The sequence below is a fragment of the Pezoporus wallicus genome, unplaced genomic scaffold, assembly GCF_028554395.1.
Source record: "Pezoporus wallicus isolate ANWC-B61680 ecotype Strahan unplaced genomic scaffold, APGP_CSIRO_Pwel_v1 contig_2372, whole genome shotgun sequence".
Lineage (NCBI taxonomy): Eukaryota > Metazoa > Chordata > Aves > Psittaciformes > Psittacidae > Pezoporus > Pezoporus wallicus.
Genome location: NW_026635198.1, coordinates 1,154,921 through 1,173,001, shown reverse-complemented (window position 1 = coordinate 1,173,001; position 18,081 = coordinate 1,154,921). Strand labels below are relative to the sequence as shown.

The 18,081-nt window shown below is 39.5% G+C and overlaps 1 protein-coding gene across 1 annotated transcript; it reads left to right on the top strand.

Moving 5' to 3' along the window:
* Positions 1-1,462: 1,462 nt before the first annotated feature.
* On the top strand, positions 1,463-17,876 carry MXRA5 (matrix remodeling associated 5). The gene is made up of 6 exons (XM_057411942.1): positions 1,463-1,681; positions 4,181-4,310; positions 4,645-5,035; positions 7,382-12,376; positions 12,997-13,897; positions 15,176-17,876. Exons 1-6 carry the CDS (start codon positions 1,491-1,493, stop codon positions 17,085-17,087), a joined length of 8,520 nt encoding a protein of 2,839 aa, XP_057267925.1. The 5' UTR covers positions 1,463-1,490; the 3' UTR covers positions 17,088-17,876.
* The last annotated feature ends 205 nt before the right edge of the window (positions 17,877-18,081 follow it).

The following is an 18,081-nucleotide window of genomic DNA, read 5'->3' as shown; positions in this document are numbered from 1 at the left end:
TAGATCTGAATGCCTTTCCATCATTGTTACATTGTTGTACAAGAGCAGGAATATAAAATTTCTGTTACTAATTCAAGAGCCTTCACTCTTGTGTGGCTGTAACCTGAAGACCTTTCAAATTCTTTTGGTGGTAGGGGTGAGAAACTTCAAACTGAGATGCTTCAAACTTGTTTGTTAGGCTGCTTATTCTGTAATTAGACATCTATGTAAATTATTGTATTTTCAGAAATGATTAGTGTATAAGGTCAGTAACAGATGTGTTTTCTTGTCACAAAACAGACCCACATACAGACACACACTTGTCTAGCACAGTGTGTGTCTGTAAATGACTCTCCATGGGTCCAGCTATCCAGATTTAGGGACACAGTTCTGACAATCTGAATTTGAGTGTTGATAGACAAGACAAAATTATAAATATAAACTTTCCTGCTTAGGTTTCCTTTGAGGTCTGTGCTTAGTTTTCTAAATAATTTGTCAAGTTTAATCAACTGATCATTCCTAGCTCCTTTTTGTTTCAGACTGTAGTGTAAGAGAACATCTAACATCACACAGTAATGCAGGGGAAAGGATGTCAGAGTCTAGATCTATGGCCAGCCAATCCTTTCTTTCACAATCTCTCTCAGTCATACTGTTTCCCATAGGTGTTATGCATGGGATTCATTCAGCCACATTTTACCCTCCTTCAGTAACTGCAATAGGCTGTCTAAAAATTATGCAGCTAATTGTACTATTGTACTACATAGAATCGTATAGAATCACAGACTGGTTTGGGTTGGGAGGGACTGAAAGATCACAGGCAGAGACATTTTCCACTAGACCAGGTTGCTCAAAACCTAATCCAGCCTGGCCTCAAACGCTTCCAGGGGTGGGGCAGCCACAACTTCTCTGGGCAACCTGTGTCAATGCCTCACTGCTCTCACAGTAAGGAGCTTCTTCTAATATCTAGCCTAAATCTATCCTCTTTCAGTTTAAAGACATTTTCTCTTGTCGGATCGCTTGTATTAGAGCTCAATTTTGCTATTTCTAGGTATCCAATCAGGTAGGTACCTGATAATCCATCTTCAAGAGAATATAGGTAGCCATTTTTCTTTTTGTTGACTGTAGAGGGAGCCGTGGTGATTTTCCTGATGCTTACCTTGAAGTTTTCAAATTTTTAGATAAGATGAGATGAGTACTACCCTTGGCATATAGAGCAAGCCGACAGAATTTGTTACCATAGGGAGACAGCATAACTGTAGTGGAATGGGTATTTAGTAGAACAGTAGGAGTGAAGGATGGGGGAAATGTTAACTTTGATGTAGCAAATGATGCGGATGGCAGAAAACCTTTTTCCAGATGAACTTTGCCTTGCCTACAGACCTTCTGGGACACAGCTAATCAGAGTATTGAAATAGCGTATTGAAAACCTCATTGTTTTGTCTGTCTGTTGTTTTTTCCCTCCCGTTCACCCTGGACGACCCAGGAGGAGCCCGGCGAGGGGAGGCGACACGATGCGGGAGCGGGCGGCAGCGGCGAAGGCGCTGTCCCTGGTGCTGATGCTGGGGCTGGGGCTGCCGCCGGGCGTCCACACCTGCCCCCAGCCCTGCGCCTGCTACGTTCCCACTGAGGTCCATTGCACCTTCCGCTCCTTGGCCGCCGTGCCGGCGAGGATCTCCAGACACGTGGAAAGAATCAATTTTGGGTTTGTATGGCAGTTTGTAGCAAACAGTTTCAACATTCCTGCTGCAGAATCCTGGAACGCTTCACATACATGCTGTGGATTGGGATCTCTGTGTGTACTTTCTGAGTAGAACTGCAGAGATGAGAGGTTACTTGCAGGCACTCTGTTTCAAACGCTACAATTACTGGGGTGGAGAAAGTTTTAGTGTAGCCCTTATCTTTCCAAGAAAAGTTAGTATTATTTTTAAATAAGTATTTATATCATGGTGTCAGTCCTTCTTGGCAAATAGGATATGTCGTCTTTTATAGTGTATAAAAAAATGTGGTGAATTAAACCCGCTATGGGATTTCTACTAAATGTTGAATTTTATACCTGATATAAAAAGAATATATATATATTAGGAGTAAAATTCTGTAACATAGCCAGGTATCATTTTGGAGTACAATGAGATATAGCGTATCTTAAAAAAGCAATACAGCAGAAACAAAATAACTCCATTGTCTTTGGAGTTGTGTGTTTTGGGGTCTGTTTGATTGGTTTATTTGGTTTTGCAGTTGATTTTGTTTGTTTAGATTTTTTGTTGTTTGTTTGTTTGGGATGGTTTTGGTTTTGTTTTGTTGGGTTCTTTTCCCCCCCAAGGAATTTGAGCACAGTGTAAGAAGACATCAATGTTTTGGAAAGAGATTGCTCAGGCTCCAACTCTTTTTCCTCTGCCAGGGTGTTGCCAACTCATATCTCTCTGTCAGATTGTGAGACAAAGAGGCAGGGACAGTTGGTAGGCTGCCTATCACAAAAGTGCTGCGTAGGGTCATTATGTGACATGACATGATGCAAGAATCACAGTCCTCTTATGCTTGATATCAGAGCTGTCTCACTGCCTGGTATAAACTCACCCCGACCACCTCAAGGCTTGTAAGCTGCAACTGATCATGCAATGACTGACAGTAGGGACCTTGATTTTTTTATTTGCTTCTCTGTAGTGAAAATCTCTGCCCACCAGCACTTTATCCACCTAAAGGCTAATTTTACTCTCAAAATGCCCTTGTACTCCATAACTGTATATTACAGCAGTCTGTACTTTCATGCCAATTTTGGGTCAGAAATGTCGCCCTCTTCATTGACATTCAAAACTACACATATTCACAGCCTACTCCACCCTGTACATAAAAATTCTATGGCAAATTCTATCCCTAAATTGCTTTTGAAAATGGGATGTAGGCTTCCAAGTTATTTAGGTGTTTTTGCTGGTTTTTCATAGAAGTACAGTATTTGATACTGCTAGTGTAAAAGCCTTTTCCTACCTTTGCATTTCATCACTACAAATGGCATTTTCTAAGCTGTGTCCTTTCCCAGGAATGGAAACAGTCTTAACTGTCTGTTGTTGCATTTCTTTTATTTTGGAAAAGAGCTTTCACCATAGCTCTGTTTTAAGGTGCTATATATTTTGGATGTAAAGATTATTTTCCTTACTAGAAATAATTTAGGGTTATTTTTTTCTTTAGATCATATTTTTTAGAAGTTCATGTTGAAATAAGGAATTTTAATAGGGTGACTGCTCTAAGCTTAATAGATCTATAGGAGGTATCGGTCAGCAGGTGGTGAAGTAAAAATATCAAAACAAATCCAGAATCTTCATATAGATAACAAAGTGAGGATCTGAAAGTATTTCCTTCATATCCAAACTATTTTATTTTCTTGCTCTCTTTTCCCTTCCTTTTTTGAAAGTGTTAAAAGTAGGAAAAATACTTAAAATTCTATGCTTCGTTTAGTGATTTTGTGCCAAGATTAGCTCATACTTTTAAGGTTATGTGTACATACAGAAAACCCAAATGCAGAGCTATATCATCAAACTTCAGGCTTCCATATTGTCCAATAAAACCTGATTTATTTGTCCAAAGTAAAGTTGAATTATTTTCAAAAAGTAGATTTTCTGTATTCCTTCTCCAAAAGGAGTTTCTAGGCTTGCATTGTATAATTGGAAGGTCAATTGTTAGATCTTATGTAATTAGTTCATGTAGCCAGTTACATGTTGTAACAGTAAGTGAAGCAGGATGTGAGTTCCTGCTTCTTGTGCTGTTTGGAAGATATCCATTTTTAATGTCCTTTCTCCAAATCTTTCTTCATTTATTGTTAGATGCTATTTTGGCAACCCTGCAGCCTGTCAAGTTTGCCAGGCTCCATAGCATCATTGGTTGGCTACATGCCACTGTTTTATTACCATTCCATAAACTGACTTGCATGGAAAAACATACTGACAACTATTAGAACTTAAATGCCTATTTATTACTTTTACTCATAAATTACAGCTAAAGCGCCACAAATTTAGTTAAAAGGAATCTTAATGTAAACATGAACTAAGTATACTTGGCCTTGTAAAAATGTTTCAATAATTTCTGGCCCTTTGACAGTGCACTGAGATCCCTCCAATTTTTCATGAAAGTTAGGTTATACTAATTTTACATTTGCAGTCTGTGGCAGCCAGTGCATAAAATATAACTGCACATGTGATTTTTTTTCCAGGTTTAACAGTATACAATCTATATATGAAAACTCCTTTACTGGACTTGCAAAGCTGGAATTGCTCATGATACATGGAAATGACATTCAGGATATACCTAATGGTGCTTTGAAAGATCTCGTGTCTCTACAGGTAATGCTAGGATCTTTCTGAATTTCATTAATTCTAACTTACATGAATAATAGAAGACAAAAATAAGCATTTTTTTGTCATGCATTTCTTAGGATTAAGATACCGTTTCCCCCTCAAATACATTTGAGATCTCTTAACTATGCCTGTGTCATACTTGCTAATGCCAACTAATACTCAGTTGTATTCTCCCTTGACCAGCATGTCATTTTTTAGTGGTGCAAAGTATATTTGAATGTAGGAGGAAAGCTTTTGCTTGCTTACTATTCTGTTTGGATTTAGATCAAAATCAAAAATTAATCTCTTTTATTCTTTTTTTATGATAATTAATTTTTAGGTTTTCAAAATTAGTTACAATAAATTGCAAGTCATAACTGATCAAACTCTCCAAGGACTTTCAAGCTTAATGAGACTGCACATGGACCACAACAGAATTGAGTTTATTCATCCAAACGCTTTTAATGGATTAACTTCTCTGAGACTGGTCCACTTAGAAGGAAATTCGCTTCAGCAGCTTCACCCTGACACGTTTTCAACATTTATGGTCCTTGATTATTTCAAACTGTCAACAGTAAGACATCTCTACCTATCTGAAAATGGTCTTAGGACCTTGCCTGCAGGGATGTTTCAAGGCATGACACTGCTGGAAAATCTTTACCTTCATGGGAATCCATGGGCCTGTGACTGCAGTTTAAAGTGGCTTCTTGAATGGAATGAAGTTTCTGGAGGTAAGAACAAAAAAATACCAACTCTTCTTCAGCTCATAATACTAGATATTCTTCTCCTGTTCTGCATGTGGATAGTTTGGTATTTCCTGAGTTTTGTTACTTAGGTGATGCCTATGTGCACTATCATGTTCTGTTACCATTCAATAAATGAATGTATTTAAAAAAAGTACAAAGAAGAAGCAGTCTTATGTATCACTAGCTAAAAATCTGTATTCAACAATTATTAGGTATTACATTCAAATGGAAAAAGTGATATTGAAGTTTACAATTGAAAGGAGGAGTTAGGTTATAACCTGTTAGTGTGTTCTTTTGCACAGCAGTACACCTTTGACTAAGGGCTGGCAATTGTCCTCAGTGAACAAAGCTAGTAACTATATGTGCTGTCATGGGAAGTGGGAACATTGAATTTGAACTTGTTTGGCTAAGGAAGGAATAGAAGTAAGGTTTCCAAATTAGTGGATAAGCCCTTTAACTTTTGGTGTTATTAGTATTAAGGCTGTTATATGTGTGTGATCACATCCTTTGTGATCACAACGTCCTTTTATGATGGAACAAATATTTTTTAACTATTTTCAGAGAACACCTATAATCCTGCATTATTTTCCTAGAATAACTGGTCTATCTTTTTTCAGGCTTAAATGTGAGATAAGTATCACACTGCTTAATCTGGAATACTTCTGGTCATGGGCAGAAGAAAAACAAACACAAAAACAAAAACAAAACTGCAAAACCAGAGCACTTTTATAATGCCTTTATGTCAGGAATACACTAAATTAGTAGTTTTTTGAATGTCAGGTTTTTTTTTGGACATCTCAGCTCACCAGTGTGAATCTCGGGTGGCTAAGTGCTTACCATAGTAGGCCATAGAGACTGGTGTTACACCAGGGCTGCCGCTAAAATATTTAGAGGGTACTGTCATTTAGTTGCAATTGAAGATGCTCAAATGAGTACTGGAGTCACAAAGCTTATATAATGATTTGGAGCATGTATGGTGGATAATGATGGGTCTTGTCATTTTATAATATGTGATTCACCACAGTTTTGCACTTAGCCATAGGACAACTCTTTTAAGAATGTGTGGTATTTGAATGTGTAATGTAAGTGTTCCTGCCTGAGCCGATACTTGAGGCATCTAACTTTGATATATTTTAATGTTCTTATATACTCTTCTTGATTCAAATGAATATTTGTATTAAGTGTACTGAAGTTGCACTGTAAATTATAACAATGGAATATTAGATTAACTTTCTTTCCTTGTGCAGTGTTGGCTTGTTAGCATTTTTATTCAATTAGATTCCCTCTTTACACTGCAACAGCAGAAATAATTGGAAAGAAAAATAATTTATCCATGCAGTTTTCATGCATGACAGATTTTATATCTACATAACATTAACTTCTGTGCTAATTCTTTCCAGATAGAGTTATTAAAGTTCTTCAGACCAGTGTGGCCACTGACTGTCAAGTTGATTGTGGGCCACTTCCATCATGTTTCCTTATCTCTGAAACATCATATTTGGATCATCAAGTGATAGACTGGTTTAGTTAAATATTCTATTTGTAAGATCTTCTCAAGAAACTCTATTTGTCAGATTGACAAGGCATAGACAAGAGTCTTTCTGGCATTGATAGAAGAGAGGAGTCAAGGCTATAATTTCTAAGTTTAGCATTCCTCCTCTGGTTTATTATTTATTTTGTCATTGCAGAGTTTACAGTTATTTCAGAGGTCAGCGAAGAAGTGGTACTTTCATGTTTTTTTTTTGCTTATGATGTATAGCTTGTAAGTGCAGGAACTAGTCAGGAGATTCTGGTAGCTACAGTAGAATGTTTTGTGTATTGGCAGTTATGTTGTTAATGAATAGAGAAAAACAAAAAGCTTCCTGTATTATTTAATGAGAAAGTCCAGCATTTCTCAGGTTGCATTTTTAAAAGCTCTCCTCTTCACCTTACATCCAGAATTTAGGTGGGTAGGCTGTTCCTGTACAGATGCAGACCTTTTGACATAGTGTAGATTTTTACTGAATTCTAAAATGTTGCTCTGAATGCTTCAATTTCTAGGCATTTATTCAGAGGCAGTGAATCTAGTTTTCAGAAGGACTGAGTATTCAGTCCTCTCTTTAAATTCAGAAGAAACTGTGGTCAGTTTGAGAATCAGGCACCCATTCAACTGTAAACCAAAGAGATACCATTTTAAAAGCCTTGCCTTATGTTTCATGTGCCATAATGTGTTCCTCATGCAGGCCCGTTTCTTAGTTTTGGGAGCTCTCTAACTCTAGGACAGAGTTCTTCAGCTTGCCTATCTTTTGTACCCCACCTTTGTTTTTTCTTTCCTTTTTTTTTTTCTTGCAGGTGTTTTGAAATGCAAAAAAGACAAAGCCTATGAAGGCGGACAGCTCTGTCCTAAGTGCAACAGCCCAAAGCAGCTGCAGAAAGAAGATATTCAAAACTTAAATGATATTTCCTGTAAGAAACCTACCATTCAGTCCTCACTGAGGCAGAAGAGCAACACTCAGGGTGAGGAAGATGGTGACAATTATGAAATCCCTCTGGAAGAGCTGCAGTCCTCTCCATGGAACATTACTCTGAATATGACTGATGAGCATGGCAATGTAGTCCACCTGAACTGTGAAATCAAAAAGCCAACAGGCTCTACCAAAATTCAGTGGAATCAAATCCAGACTCAGGAGATTGATATAAATGCAACAATTTCACTGGATTTTGAATGTCCAATGAATCGAGAAAACTATGAAAAGCTGTGGAAGCTTATAGCTTATTACAGTGAAGTACCTGTCAAATTAGAGAGGGAACTTATGCTCAGCAAAGAGCCCAAAATAATCTACCAGTACAGGCAAGGCTCAGATTATGATGCTGTTTACTACACAGGTGTAAAAGCTCAAATACTGTCTAAGCCTTCCTGGGTGATGCAACCCCTTATAAATATCCAGTTAAACAGGCAACAGAGTACAGGGAAGAAAGTGGTACTATCTTTTTTTACTGTGTTTTCTCAGACAATTCATACCAAAGATACCAGGCAGCAAAGAAGATGGGTAATGATAGAGCAAAACCAGAGCACAAGGACAGCACAGAGTGTGATGGAAGGGTCAGAGTGTCAGCTGAGCTGCAGTGTGAAAGCCTCTGAGAGCCCCTCCATTCAATGGCTTTTTCCAGATGGGACTAAGCTGCAGGCACCATTTAATCAGAAAGACAGTAGGTTTTCCATTCTCAGTAGCGGCCAGCTAATAATCAAAGGAGTGAGTTACACTGATGATGGTTTGTACCACTGCATTGCCCAAGTGACAGATGATATGGACATAATGACTTACAGACTTGTAGTGCAGCCTCCAGCTACTCAGGTAGCTGATTCAGATGTAGTGAGAGTTGAAAAAAATGTAGGAGATCCTATAGTTTTGCCATGCAATGCAGTTGCTATCCCAGAGCCACAGTTAAGCTGGATTCTTCCAAACAGCCAGGTATTTAATGTTTTAGCAAACTCTTCAAAAGGATATATGTTGAACAATGGTACTTTGCTTATTCCAAAAAGCCATGTCAGTGATAGTGGCTATTACAGATGTGTGGCTGTCAATCAGCAGGGGTCAGATCAGTTGGTTGTAAGGGTCACAATAAATAAAATGGTGTCTGACAGGTCGTTTAAGAGGATAAAACTAAAAAAGCGCCCAGGCTCAAAAAGTTTGTCAAAATCAAGAGGGCGAGTCATAGGTGATGGAGAAGGATCAGGGGCAGGAGGGGTAGATGAGTTCCCACGCAAGAAGAACCACCTAAAAGACTGGGAAATACCATTCAAACAGAAAAGTGACCAAGTGTCAGATACTCAAATTAAAAAGGGGAAGAAAGGCAGAAGGAAAATGAAAATCTGGAAAAGTCCTGATAGAACCCAAGACAGCAATGTTGCAGAAGGCCGGAGAGTATTTGAATCTCGAAGGAGAATTAATGTGGCAAGCAAGCAGATTAATCCAGAGCACTGGGCTGACATTTTGGCAAAGGTTCGTGGAAAGAATATTCCTAGAACAGCAACAGCCGTGACCATTTCTTTAACAACTGCACTGCCATCAGTCATGCAGAAAACTACTGTAGTCCCTTATCCAGTAGCCAGTCCTCCATCTTCAGAGACAGCAATTAATGTGGTGGATTCCTCTGCTGATGCCTCACCTGTGGGTGAAGATGAACCATCTTCAGTCACTATTTCCCACAACACTGAGGCATTTCCAGTCCAGTCCATATTAATGAGTTCAGAAACTGAACCCTTTTCTGACCACAGGGCTTTACAAACGCCTACAAGTATATATTCTGTAGAAATCACTGAATCAGATCCACATTTGACTCCTGTCTCTGCAGCTGTGCAACCCCAAGGCCAGCAGCGTCTTAACTTTAGGGCTGATGATTCGCTGGTAGTCAAAGAAAATATCTATGCTCTCACTGAAGAACCTCCAACCAGACAAATTGAAGCAAACATTCCCAATATTCAGAGCAGTTCATTCACTGAGGAAAATGTAGACAGAACTATATCTTCTACATCAGAGGAAAATTCTGCTTTTGCTGAGCTACCGCTTGATGCTACTGTCCTAGCTGAATCTCAGACTGTGGATCTTCACAGTGTCTTGGACACAAGCATGAAGTTAAATGAAGCGGAGCCAATGCATGTTGACACCGTAATTTTAACACCTCAGCTGGATGAGGTCATCCCAACAGATTCTGTAGGCACTGCTACTACCATTTCTTCATCCATTTCTCCATTTACAGCAAAGAGCAATGACTTGATACACCAGCACAAACAAGTATCCGCAGATCAGACAAAAATGGCAGACTTAAATACAAGTTTTCCAGCTTTCACACCCATCAAGGTTCAGAGCAAAGAAGAACCTGAGACCAGCAGGAATACAGTGACTCAAAAAAGCATGTCCAGCAGTTACAGAGAGAATTTTCAGGGAGGTGAACACACAAACCTGGCAACTCCAAAACTAGATCCCACATTAATTTTGCATAGTACTGATGCTTCTCATAAAACAGCAGAGGAGATAAAACCTACTTCTTTTACCAGTGAATTGACCACTGTGGCCACAACAACAACTCCCTATAGAAGGACTATGCCTTCAGTTATTACTCAGCATGCTAGAAAAAGGACTTATGGGAGAAAGAGGCTGAGGCTGAACAGAATCCGGCAAAGACCAAAGCCTTTCCCCCATGTTGTTTTAACCACAGAGGCAATGCCCGTTGTTCCAAGGACACCTGAAGTTGAAACTGTGACCAGAACTTCTGCAAATCTTGAAAGTAGTGATCTTAAAAACAATATCAAAATACACACTAAGGAAAAGGAGCATATGGAATTCATTCCTTCATTAGTTACTGATCCAGTTGTCTTAGAGAAAATCACCAGAATCAGAGAGGTGGTCACAACTTCCTTCTTCAGGCCTACTGCTTCTCCATCTGAAGAAAAACGTGTGACACTCTCTTCTGTTCCTGAAACCTTGGCACTTCCAGTGACTGCACCTGTCACGATTTTATCATCATATGTTGTACATGACACAGTTCCTACGAGAGAGTCAAGTGCACCTCTGAAACCAGAACAAAGTGAAGTGCCAACATACCACTCATTAGACAATATATCAGAGGAGAAGGGCATTAAAGCAGATTCTAAAACTATGGATAGAAATTCAGAACAGCCAAGCACAACAACTTTTCCTAAGGATATGAACAGCTTGATACTATCTACAAAACAAGCATCTCAAGAAATCCTATTAGACTCAAAAGTTGCAGTTAATGAAACAACCTCAGGAACATTCCAGCTGATATACCCCACTATGACTGACTTAAGTATTCCTTTTGGCACAGATGAAGTTTTTCAGGACCTCTCAGTTTCAAAGGAGCCATGGAAGCCCACAGTATCTTTAGAATCACCAGCAATAACTGAGTCACCTCAGCAACTAGAGGTTATTACTTTGCCCTCCTCCTTCAGCATGACAGAAACTCAGACTTTTCCACTTAAAGAAACAAAGAAATCTGATGCTTCCCGGACTGGGACAAAGCCATTTTCTTTGGATAAAAAGGAAGTTATGTCACATTTATTTCATCATGATCCCATTTTGCAGACAACTGAAAAGCCTCAGACTACATCCACTGCCTTTATTCCATTTATAAAACTTACCATTATTCCCTCTTCCATTTCAAGCACTTCAAGACATTCTCTTCATTCCACAACTGAGGAAAGTAATAACTTCAATCAAGAAGCAAAACAAGTTGAAGCAGATAGTGATAAAATGGTGGTGAGCTCAGGATGGAATGTACACCCTACTCCTTCCTCTAGCCAAAACAGGATTAGCGTACAGTTAAAAGAGGAGCAATTCAAAGAGTTGTATAGTAGCAAGTCAAACAACAGCTTACTGCTAAATCCAGACCTTCCCCATCCACCTGCTGGAATGATACCAAGCCTAAATCAAAGACTGCCTGTTGTGCCTCCAAAGCATGTTCCAATAAGAGGTACAGTGAAACCTCCATATGTTGTAACACAAGGTTCATTTCGCTATTTTATAACGCATCAGCCTCTTCACTACACAAATAAACCAGAGATAACGGCATATGCAGCACATACCATCCAGGATAAAAAATCTTTGGCCTCTCAGAGGGAAACAACTACCCCAACAGAAGCCTCTCCATTTCACAAAACAAATCCATTCACAGCAAGCAAGTTTGGTAATCCAGGTCAGAACAGATACATTATTAATTCAAAATTTTTTGGGAGTAACTATGTTCCGGATAACAGAGGCACAGCAGGGAAACTACCAAGTCAAGGGATCCCTTATTATCCCAGTTCCAGAATGCCACTCCTTTCCAACAGAACAATCATATTCCCTCACTTAAGTATGCATCCTAAACCAGTAGTCCCTAGTCAACTAGTTCCAAAAGACACAAATGATAAGGTTGCCCAGGTCTCGCCTACTAGGATTACAGCGCAGAAATCTGCAGCTCTTCCACTGCCTCCAGTGCTGCATGCCACAACCACTACATCACCGCCACCAGCGATTTTGAAGATTACACCTCCAGGCTATCTTTCTCAGCACACAAAACCACAGACATATACAACAGTTCATCCTTTTAAAAATGTCCATCGTCATCAAAAAGTTCCATCTATGCCTTATGTGGGAGGCATAATGCCTCACAATTCATCTGGAATTCAGTCTTCCACTAACTTCAGGATACACGGAGAAAGACCTAAGATTAGCACAAAAGGGTCTCAGAGCATATCCATCCTTGCTGAAACAGATGTTTTTATCCCTTGTGATGCACTAGGGGAACCCAAGCCTTTTATTACTTGGACAAAAGTCTCTACAGGTAAGACAGAGAAGATTGTGTTCTTCCACGTTTTTTAAAAGGTACAAGTACTTGGCTTGTTGCATAGACATGCGGCATGACTGCAGGAATAGTCCAAAACACTGAAGAATAATTTCTGTCTTTTAATCATTATAGATAAAAATTTGCAAGTAATCATTACAGCTAAAAATAACCTTGCAGTATTTCTTGTAGTTAAAGAAAACCTCTAGCATTTTATAAGCTTATTTTTTGAAGAGGGGATATCAGCCAGCTCTGTTCATAGTTAGAATTTATGATGACACTAGTGAGTGTGAGCTTGTTAACATTACTGCCTTAGATATTGATGTGTGTGTCATCTCCATAAGCAAAAGGAAAACATAAATTATGTAAACATTTAAGAGGAATCCTAAAGCATAAAGCCCTTAAAAAGTCCCACACTGTGCATGCTTGGAAGCTAGTATGGTTCTGCAATGGAAACAAAGACTAATTTGAGCTATGGAGTGTGACAGAATATGCCATGTGATCCAACTGGAGTTGTAATTGGTGTTAAGCAAATCTAAAATATAAGACTTTTTCAATGCAACAATGTCTGTCTTAAAACCATTGACTTTCCATTTCTTTCTTTCCTCTCACCTTCCTAGGAGCTCTAATGACAACCAACACCAGGTTACAAAGGTTTGAAGTCTGGAAAAATGGTACCCTTCTTATCCGAAATGTTCAGCTTCAGGATCATGGACAGTATTTGTGCACAGCTCAGAACCTGCATGGCATAGATAAAATGATCATTGTGCTCACAGTTGTAGCTCACCAACCCAAAATTTTACTTTCCCGCTATCGAGATGTCACGGTCTATTTTGGAGAGACCATAGCAATGGAATGTCAGGCTAGTGGGACTCCAAGCCCACATATTTCGTGGATTTTCCCAGATAGGAAGATTTTGCAGACAGTCGCCACAACAGAAAGCAGGATAATGCTTCATGAAAATCGAACTTTGTCTATCAAGCAAGCAACTTTTTCAGACCGAGGAGTTTACAAATGCATAGCAAGCAATGCTGCAGGAGCTGACAGCATTGCAGTGAGGCTACACATTGCAGCTTTACCCCCCATCATCCAGCAGGATAAGCAAGAGAACATTTCCTTGCCTCTTGGTAGCAGTATTAACATCCATTGCACTGCCAAAGCAGCACCTTCTCCCAGCATTCGCTGGGTGGTCTTTGATGGCACACAGATCCGACCTTCTCAGTTTGTCAATGGGAATTTATTTGTTTTTCCCAATGGAACTCTTTATATTCGTAATGTCTCCCCCAAGGACAGTGGGACCTACGAGTGCATTGCTGCTAACATGGTGGGAGCTGCCAGGAGAATAATACAACTCCATGTGAAGAAGCATGCATCTAACGCTAAGATCACTGGGACCTCTCCTCAGAGAACAGATGTAACCTATGGCAGCATCCTGCGTTTGGACTGTAGTGCTTCTGGTGACCCCTGGCCTCGGATATTATGGAGGTTGCCTTCCAAAAGGATGATTGATTCCCTACACAGGTAAATTACTATTTGAGGTGTTGCAGCTAAATTACATTTTAGTTTAACTTAGAGAAAAGACCATTCATATCTGTACAAGTTTCATTTGTGACTTTTGAATGAGGCCTCCCATCCTTAAGGAAGAATTTGAAATTACATCAAAAGATAGCTAAGTCATAACTTAGCATAATTTTGTTGAAAATAATAGTAGTCTTGAAAAGTCAGCTTCAGATGTTAAATATAGCTGCCACTATTTGTCTTTTACAGCCACTTGTAAATGTAGCAAAAAATCCAGTGGCAAAAGTTAAGATGCATAGCTTGTGTACTGCTTGTTCCCATGTGCTTAGACTTCATAGAGTTGCATAGGTGTCTGCTTTTCTCAAGGAGAAATGCGATCACTGATTTTTATTTATCTATTGTACAAATCATTATACACAGTACACATAGGAGAAGGAAATCATATTATATTTATTTAAGTAAGCATGATCATTTTAACATTGTTTTATAAACAAACATTTCCTTGCAGTAAGGTCTGTGCAAACCCAGCTGCATATAAATGCCTAAAACGGTATCTTCTCCAATGTCTGTAATGTCAACTAAAATATCACTTCTCCAAACCTACAGTAACTCTCCTAAGACTTTGCTGAAAACACAATTTCTGCTCTACAAATTACTCATTGCTCACTCTTTGAGCACTATATACAGATGAGAAATGTACTGAAATTAAAATGCATAATTGGCAACAACTTAATTGCTGAATGTAATCATAATTTCTTTCATATTGACAAAAAAATTATTTAGGTAGCCTGTAGATAGCACCAAATCCAGAATTTATTTTATGCCTCATAGTGATAGCAGGAAAATACTGGGGGGGGGGGGGGGGGGGGGGGTGGGGGGGGTGGTGTTTGTTTTGTTGTTTTTTTTCCCCTCATGATCTTTATTTGGGCAGTTTTTCAAATTTGAATGTTACAGAGCACTGTACATGCAGTCAGAATAATTAAAAATACCAGCATTTGGTATTTCATGGTTGTTTAATGATCAAAAACACTGTTAAGGCCATTACATCGAAGCAAATTGCTTGGTTACAAGTGAGTAGTATTATTTTTATTTTCCATTTGCTTTTTGGTGGTGGAATATCTTGGATATTTCAGATCATCTAATTATCTAATAATAGCAATGCCCTTCTCCTTTTTTCAGTATTGTTGAATTGTTGCATTTTTTTTCCCCAGATTTTGTTCAATAATTAATGCCTAAAATGTGATTTTGCAGCTCATGTTCTGCTTTTTTGTTTCCTTACAGTACCTTGGAGACTAGAATCAAAGTATTCAGCAATGGGACTTTGGTTGTCCATTCAGTTACAGATAAAGATGCGGGAGACTATTTGTGTGTGGCCCGCAATAAAATAGGAGATGACTATGTGGTCCTCAAAGTGAACGTGATGATGAAACCAGCAAAAATAGAACACAAGAATGAGAATAACCACAAGGTCAAGTACGGAGGTGACCTGAAAGTTGACTGTGTAGCCACAGGTCTGCCAAATCCAGAGATCTCCTGGGGTCTCCCAGATGGCAGCATGATCAATACCTTCATGCAGTCAGATGACAGTGGCAGCCGGACAAAGCGATATGTGGTGTTCAATAATGGAACCCTGTATTTCAATGACGTTGGACTGAGAGAGGAAGGTGACTACACCTGCTATGCTGAGAACCAGATTGGGAAGGATGAGATGAAAGTGCGAGTCAAGGTAGTGGCTGAGCCTGCAACCATCAGGAACAAAACATATGTTGTTATTAATGTACCCTATGGTGATGTTGTCACAGTAGCATGTGAAGCCAAAGGAGAGCCCACTCCCAAAGTGACCTGGCTCTCCCCAACCAACCGCCCCATTCCTGCCTTATCTGAAAAATACCAGATATATAGGGATGGCACCCTCCTCATCCAAAAAGCTCAAAGATCTGACAGTGGTAACTATACTTGCGTGGTGCGGAACAACGCTGGAGAAGATCGGAAAATCATCTGGATCCAGGTTAATGTTCAGCCTCCCAGAATCAATGGTCATGTCAGTGCAATAACATCTGTGAGGGAGACAGCCATCAGGGACAGCCGGAAACTTATTGACTGCAAAGCTGAAGGTGTACCTGCTCCACGGGTCTTATGGGCTTTTCCAGAAGGAGTAATCCTGCCAGCTCCCTACTACGGGAACAGGATCACTGTGCATCGCAATGGTACACTGGACATCAGAGGGGTGAGGCAGACAGATGCAGTGCAGCTCATATGCATTGGAAGGAATGAAGGAGGGGAAGCAAGACTGATTGTGCAGCTCCTCATCACTGACCATTTGGAGAAACCCTCCTTCAGAGACCCTGTGAATGAAAGGATCACTGCAATTGCTGGACACAGCATCAATCTGAACTGTTCAGTTCAGGGGAACCCCAAGCCCAGCACAAGCTGGATCCTTCCCAATGGCACGGAAGTGCTGAGTGCCAGCCGTCTGCACAGATTTTACCATAAGAGGGATGGGATCTTACACATCAGCAGCCTCTCCTCTGGGGATGCTGGAACTTACCGCTGTACAGCCAGAAACCCAGGGGGTTATGTGGAACGAGTAGTCTTCCTGAAGGTGGGACTCAGGCCAGAAATCATCAATCAGTACAACAACCTCGTGAGCATCATCAATGGAGAAACCCTGCAGCTCCATTGTGTCACCCAGCCAAATCAGCGGGCACAGATCTCCTGGACTCTGCCTAATGGGATGGTTCTGGATGCCCCCCAAGCTGTGGGTCGCTTTTCCCTGCTTGAGAATGGCTCACTGACAGTGCGAGAGGCTTCTGTATTTGACAGGGGCACTTACCTGTGCAAGGTGTCCACAGAGTATGGCACTTCTGTTATGAATGTGCCTGTCATTGTGATAGCCTATCCTCCCCGGATCACCAGTGAGCCAGCACCTGTCATTTATGCCAGGCCTGGAAATTCAGTAAAACTGAATTGCATGGCCATTGGGATTCCTAAAGCAGAAATAACATGGGAGCTTCCAGACAAATCACATCTGACTACAGGAGCTCAATCCCGTCTGTATGGAAACAAATTCCTCCACCCTCAGGGGTCATTAGTCATCCAGCAGTCTACTCAAAGGGATGCCGGCTTCTATAAATGCACTGCTAAAAATATATTAGGCAGTGATTCGAAAACAACCTACATACACATATTCTAACAGTAAAACAAATTCCTCTGGCTGGATACTAGTGTTCAAGTCACTGCCAAGCAAGTGCAACAAGGAAAGTACTGCTTGCAACAAAGCCAGGAAGGCTGAGGGCAGGAAAACCAGAAATTTTCGTGGAAAGTGCATTGCTTTTGTACTCAATGTGGTAGTAAGTCCCTGCAATAAAAGGAGGCAGTAGACATACTGAAACTGAGGTGACTAATACATCAGAAAAGGTCTTTAAATTGTTAAGACAGAGAAGTGTGGTTTTTTTCATGTTATCCGATAGGATCTGAGACCTACTCTATTCTTGTCAGTAGTCCAATGCTATTTCTTTTTCTAACAAGCACCTTAAAAGTACCAAAGAAGTATTAACTGTTAATAAATGAGCTGCAGTGATAGCAGTGCTTTAGTAAAACATAATTTTCTTTATACTCTGCAGTGCTTTTATATAATCTAGCCTTATAGAATATGATTACTAACCTTTCTGTTCATTCTTCTATCAGCTCTTCAAAATCAAAGATTAAGCAAATAAGAGTGATCTACTTTAATAAATGCAGACGTTAGTTACATATGAACAAACCTTGTCCAGCTACTAAGGATGCTACAATCAAATCATTCATTATATATTTTATATATATATTTTTAAATCAGACTATGAGACTAGAAAGAGTAACAATGAACTTGGTCTCATTTTATAAATTATTGGTCTTTACAAGACTCTGATGCATTACAGTGTTTTATAATATTAAGGTCAATATACTGTACATTTTATAATTAAAAATGTTTTCCAAAAAAGGTGTTCACTGTGGTTTTCATTTTGTTCTGAGAAAATAGGGAACTCCAAACAGTAAGAGTATGAAGTTCAGTCAAAAAAACAGAAGTCACGCAGTGTTATACATACTCTTTTTTTCTATATGTGACTTCCTAATAAAAAACTTAACACTCATGTTATGCATATTTAAGGATATATTTACAATTTCAATACTTTTTCTTTAATAAAGGA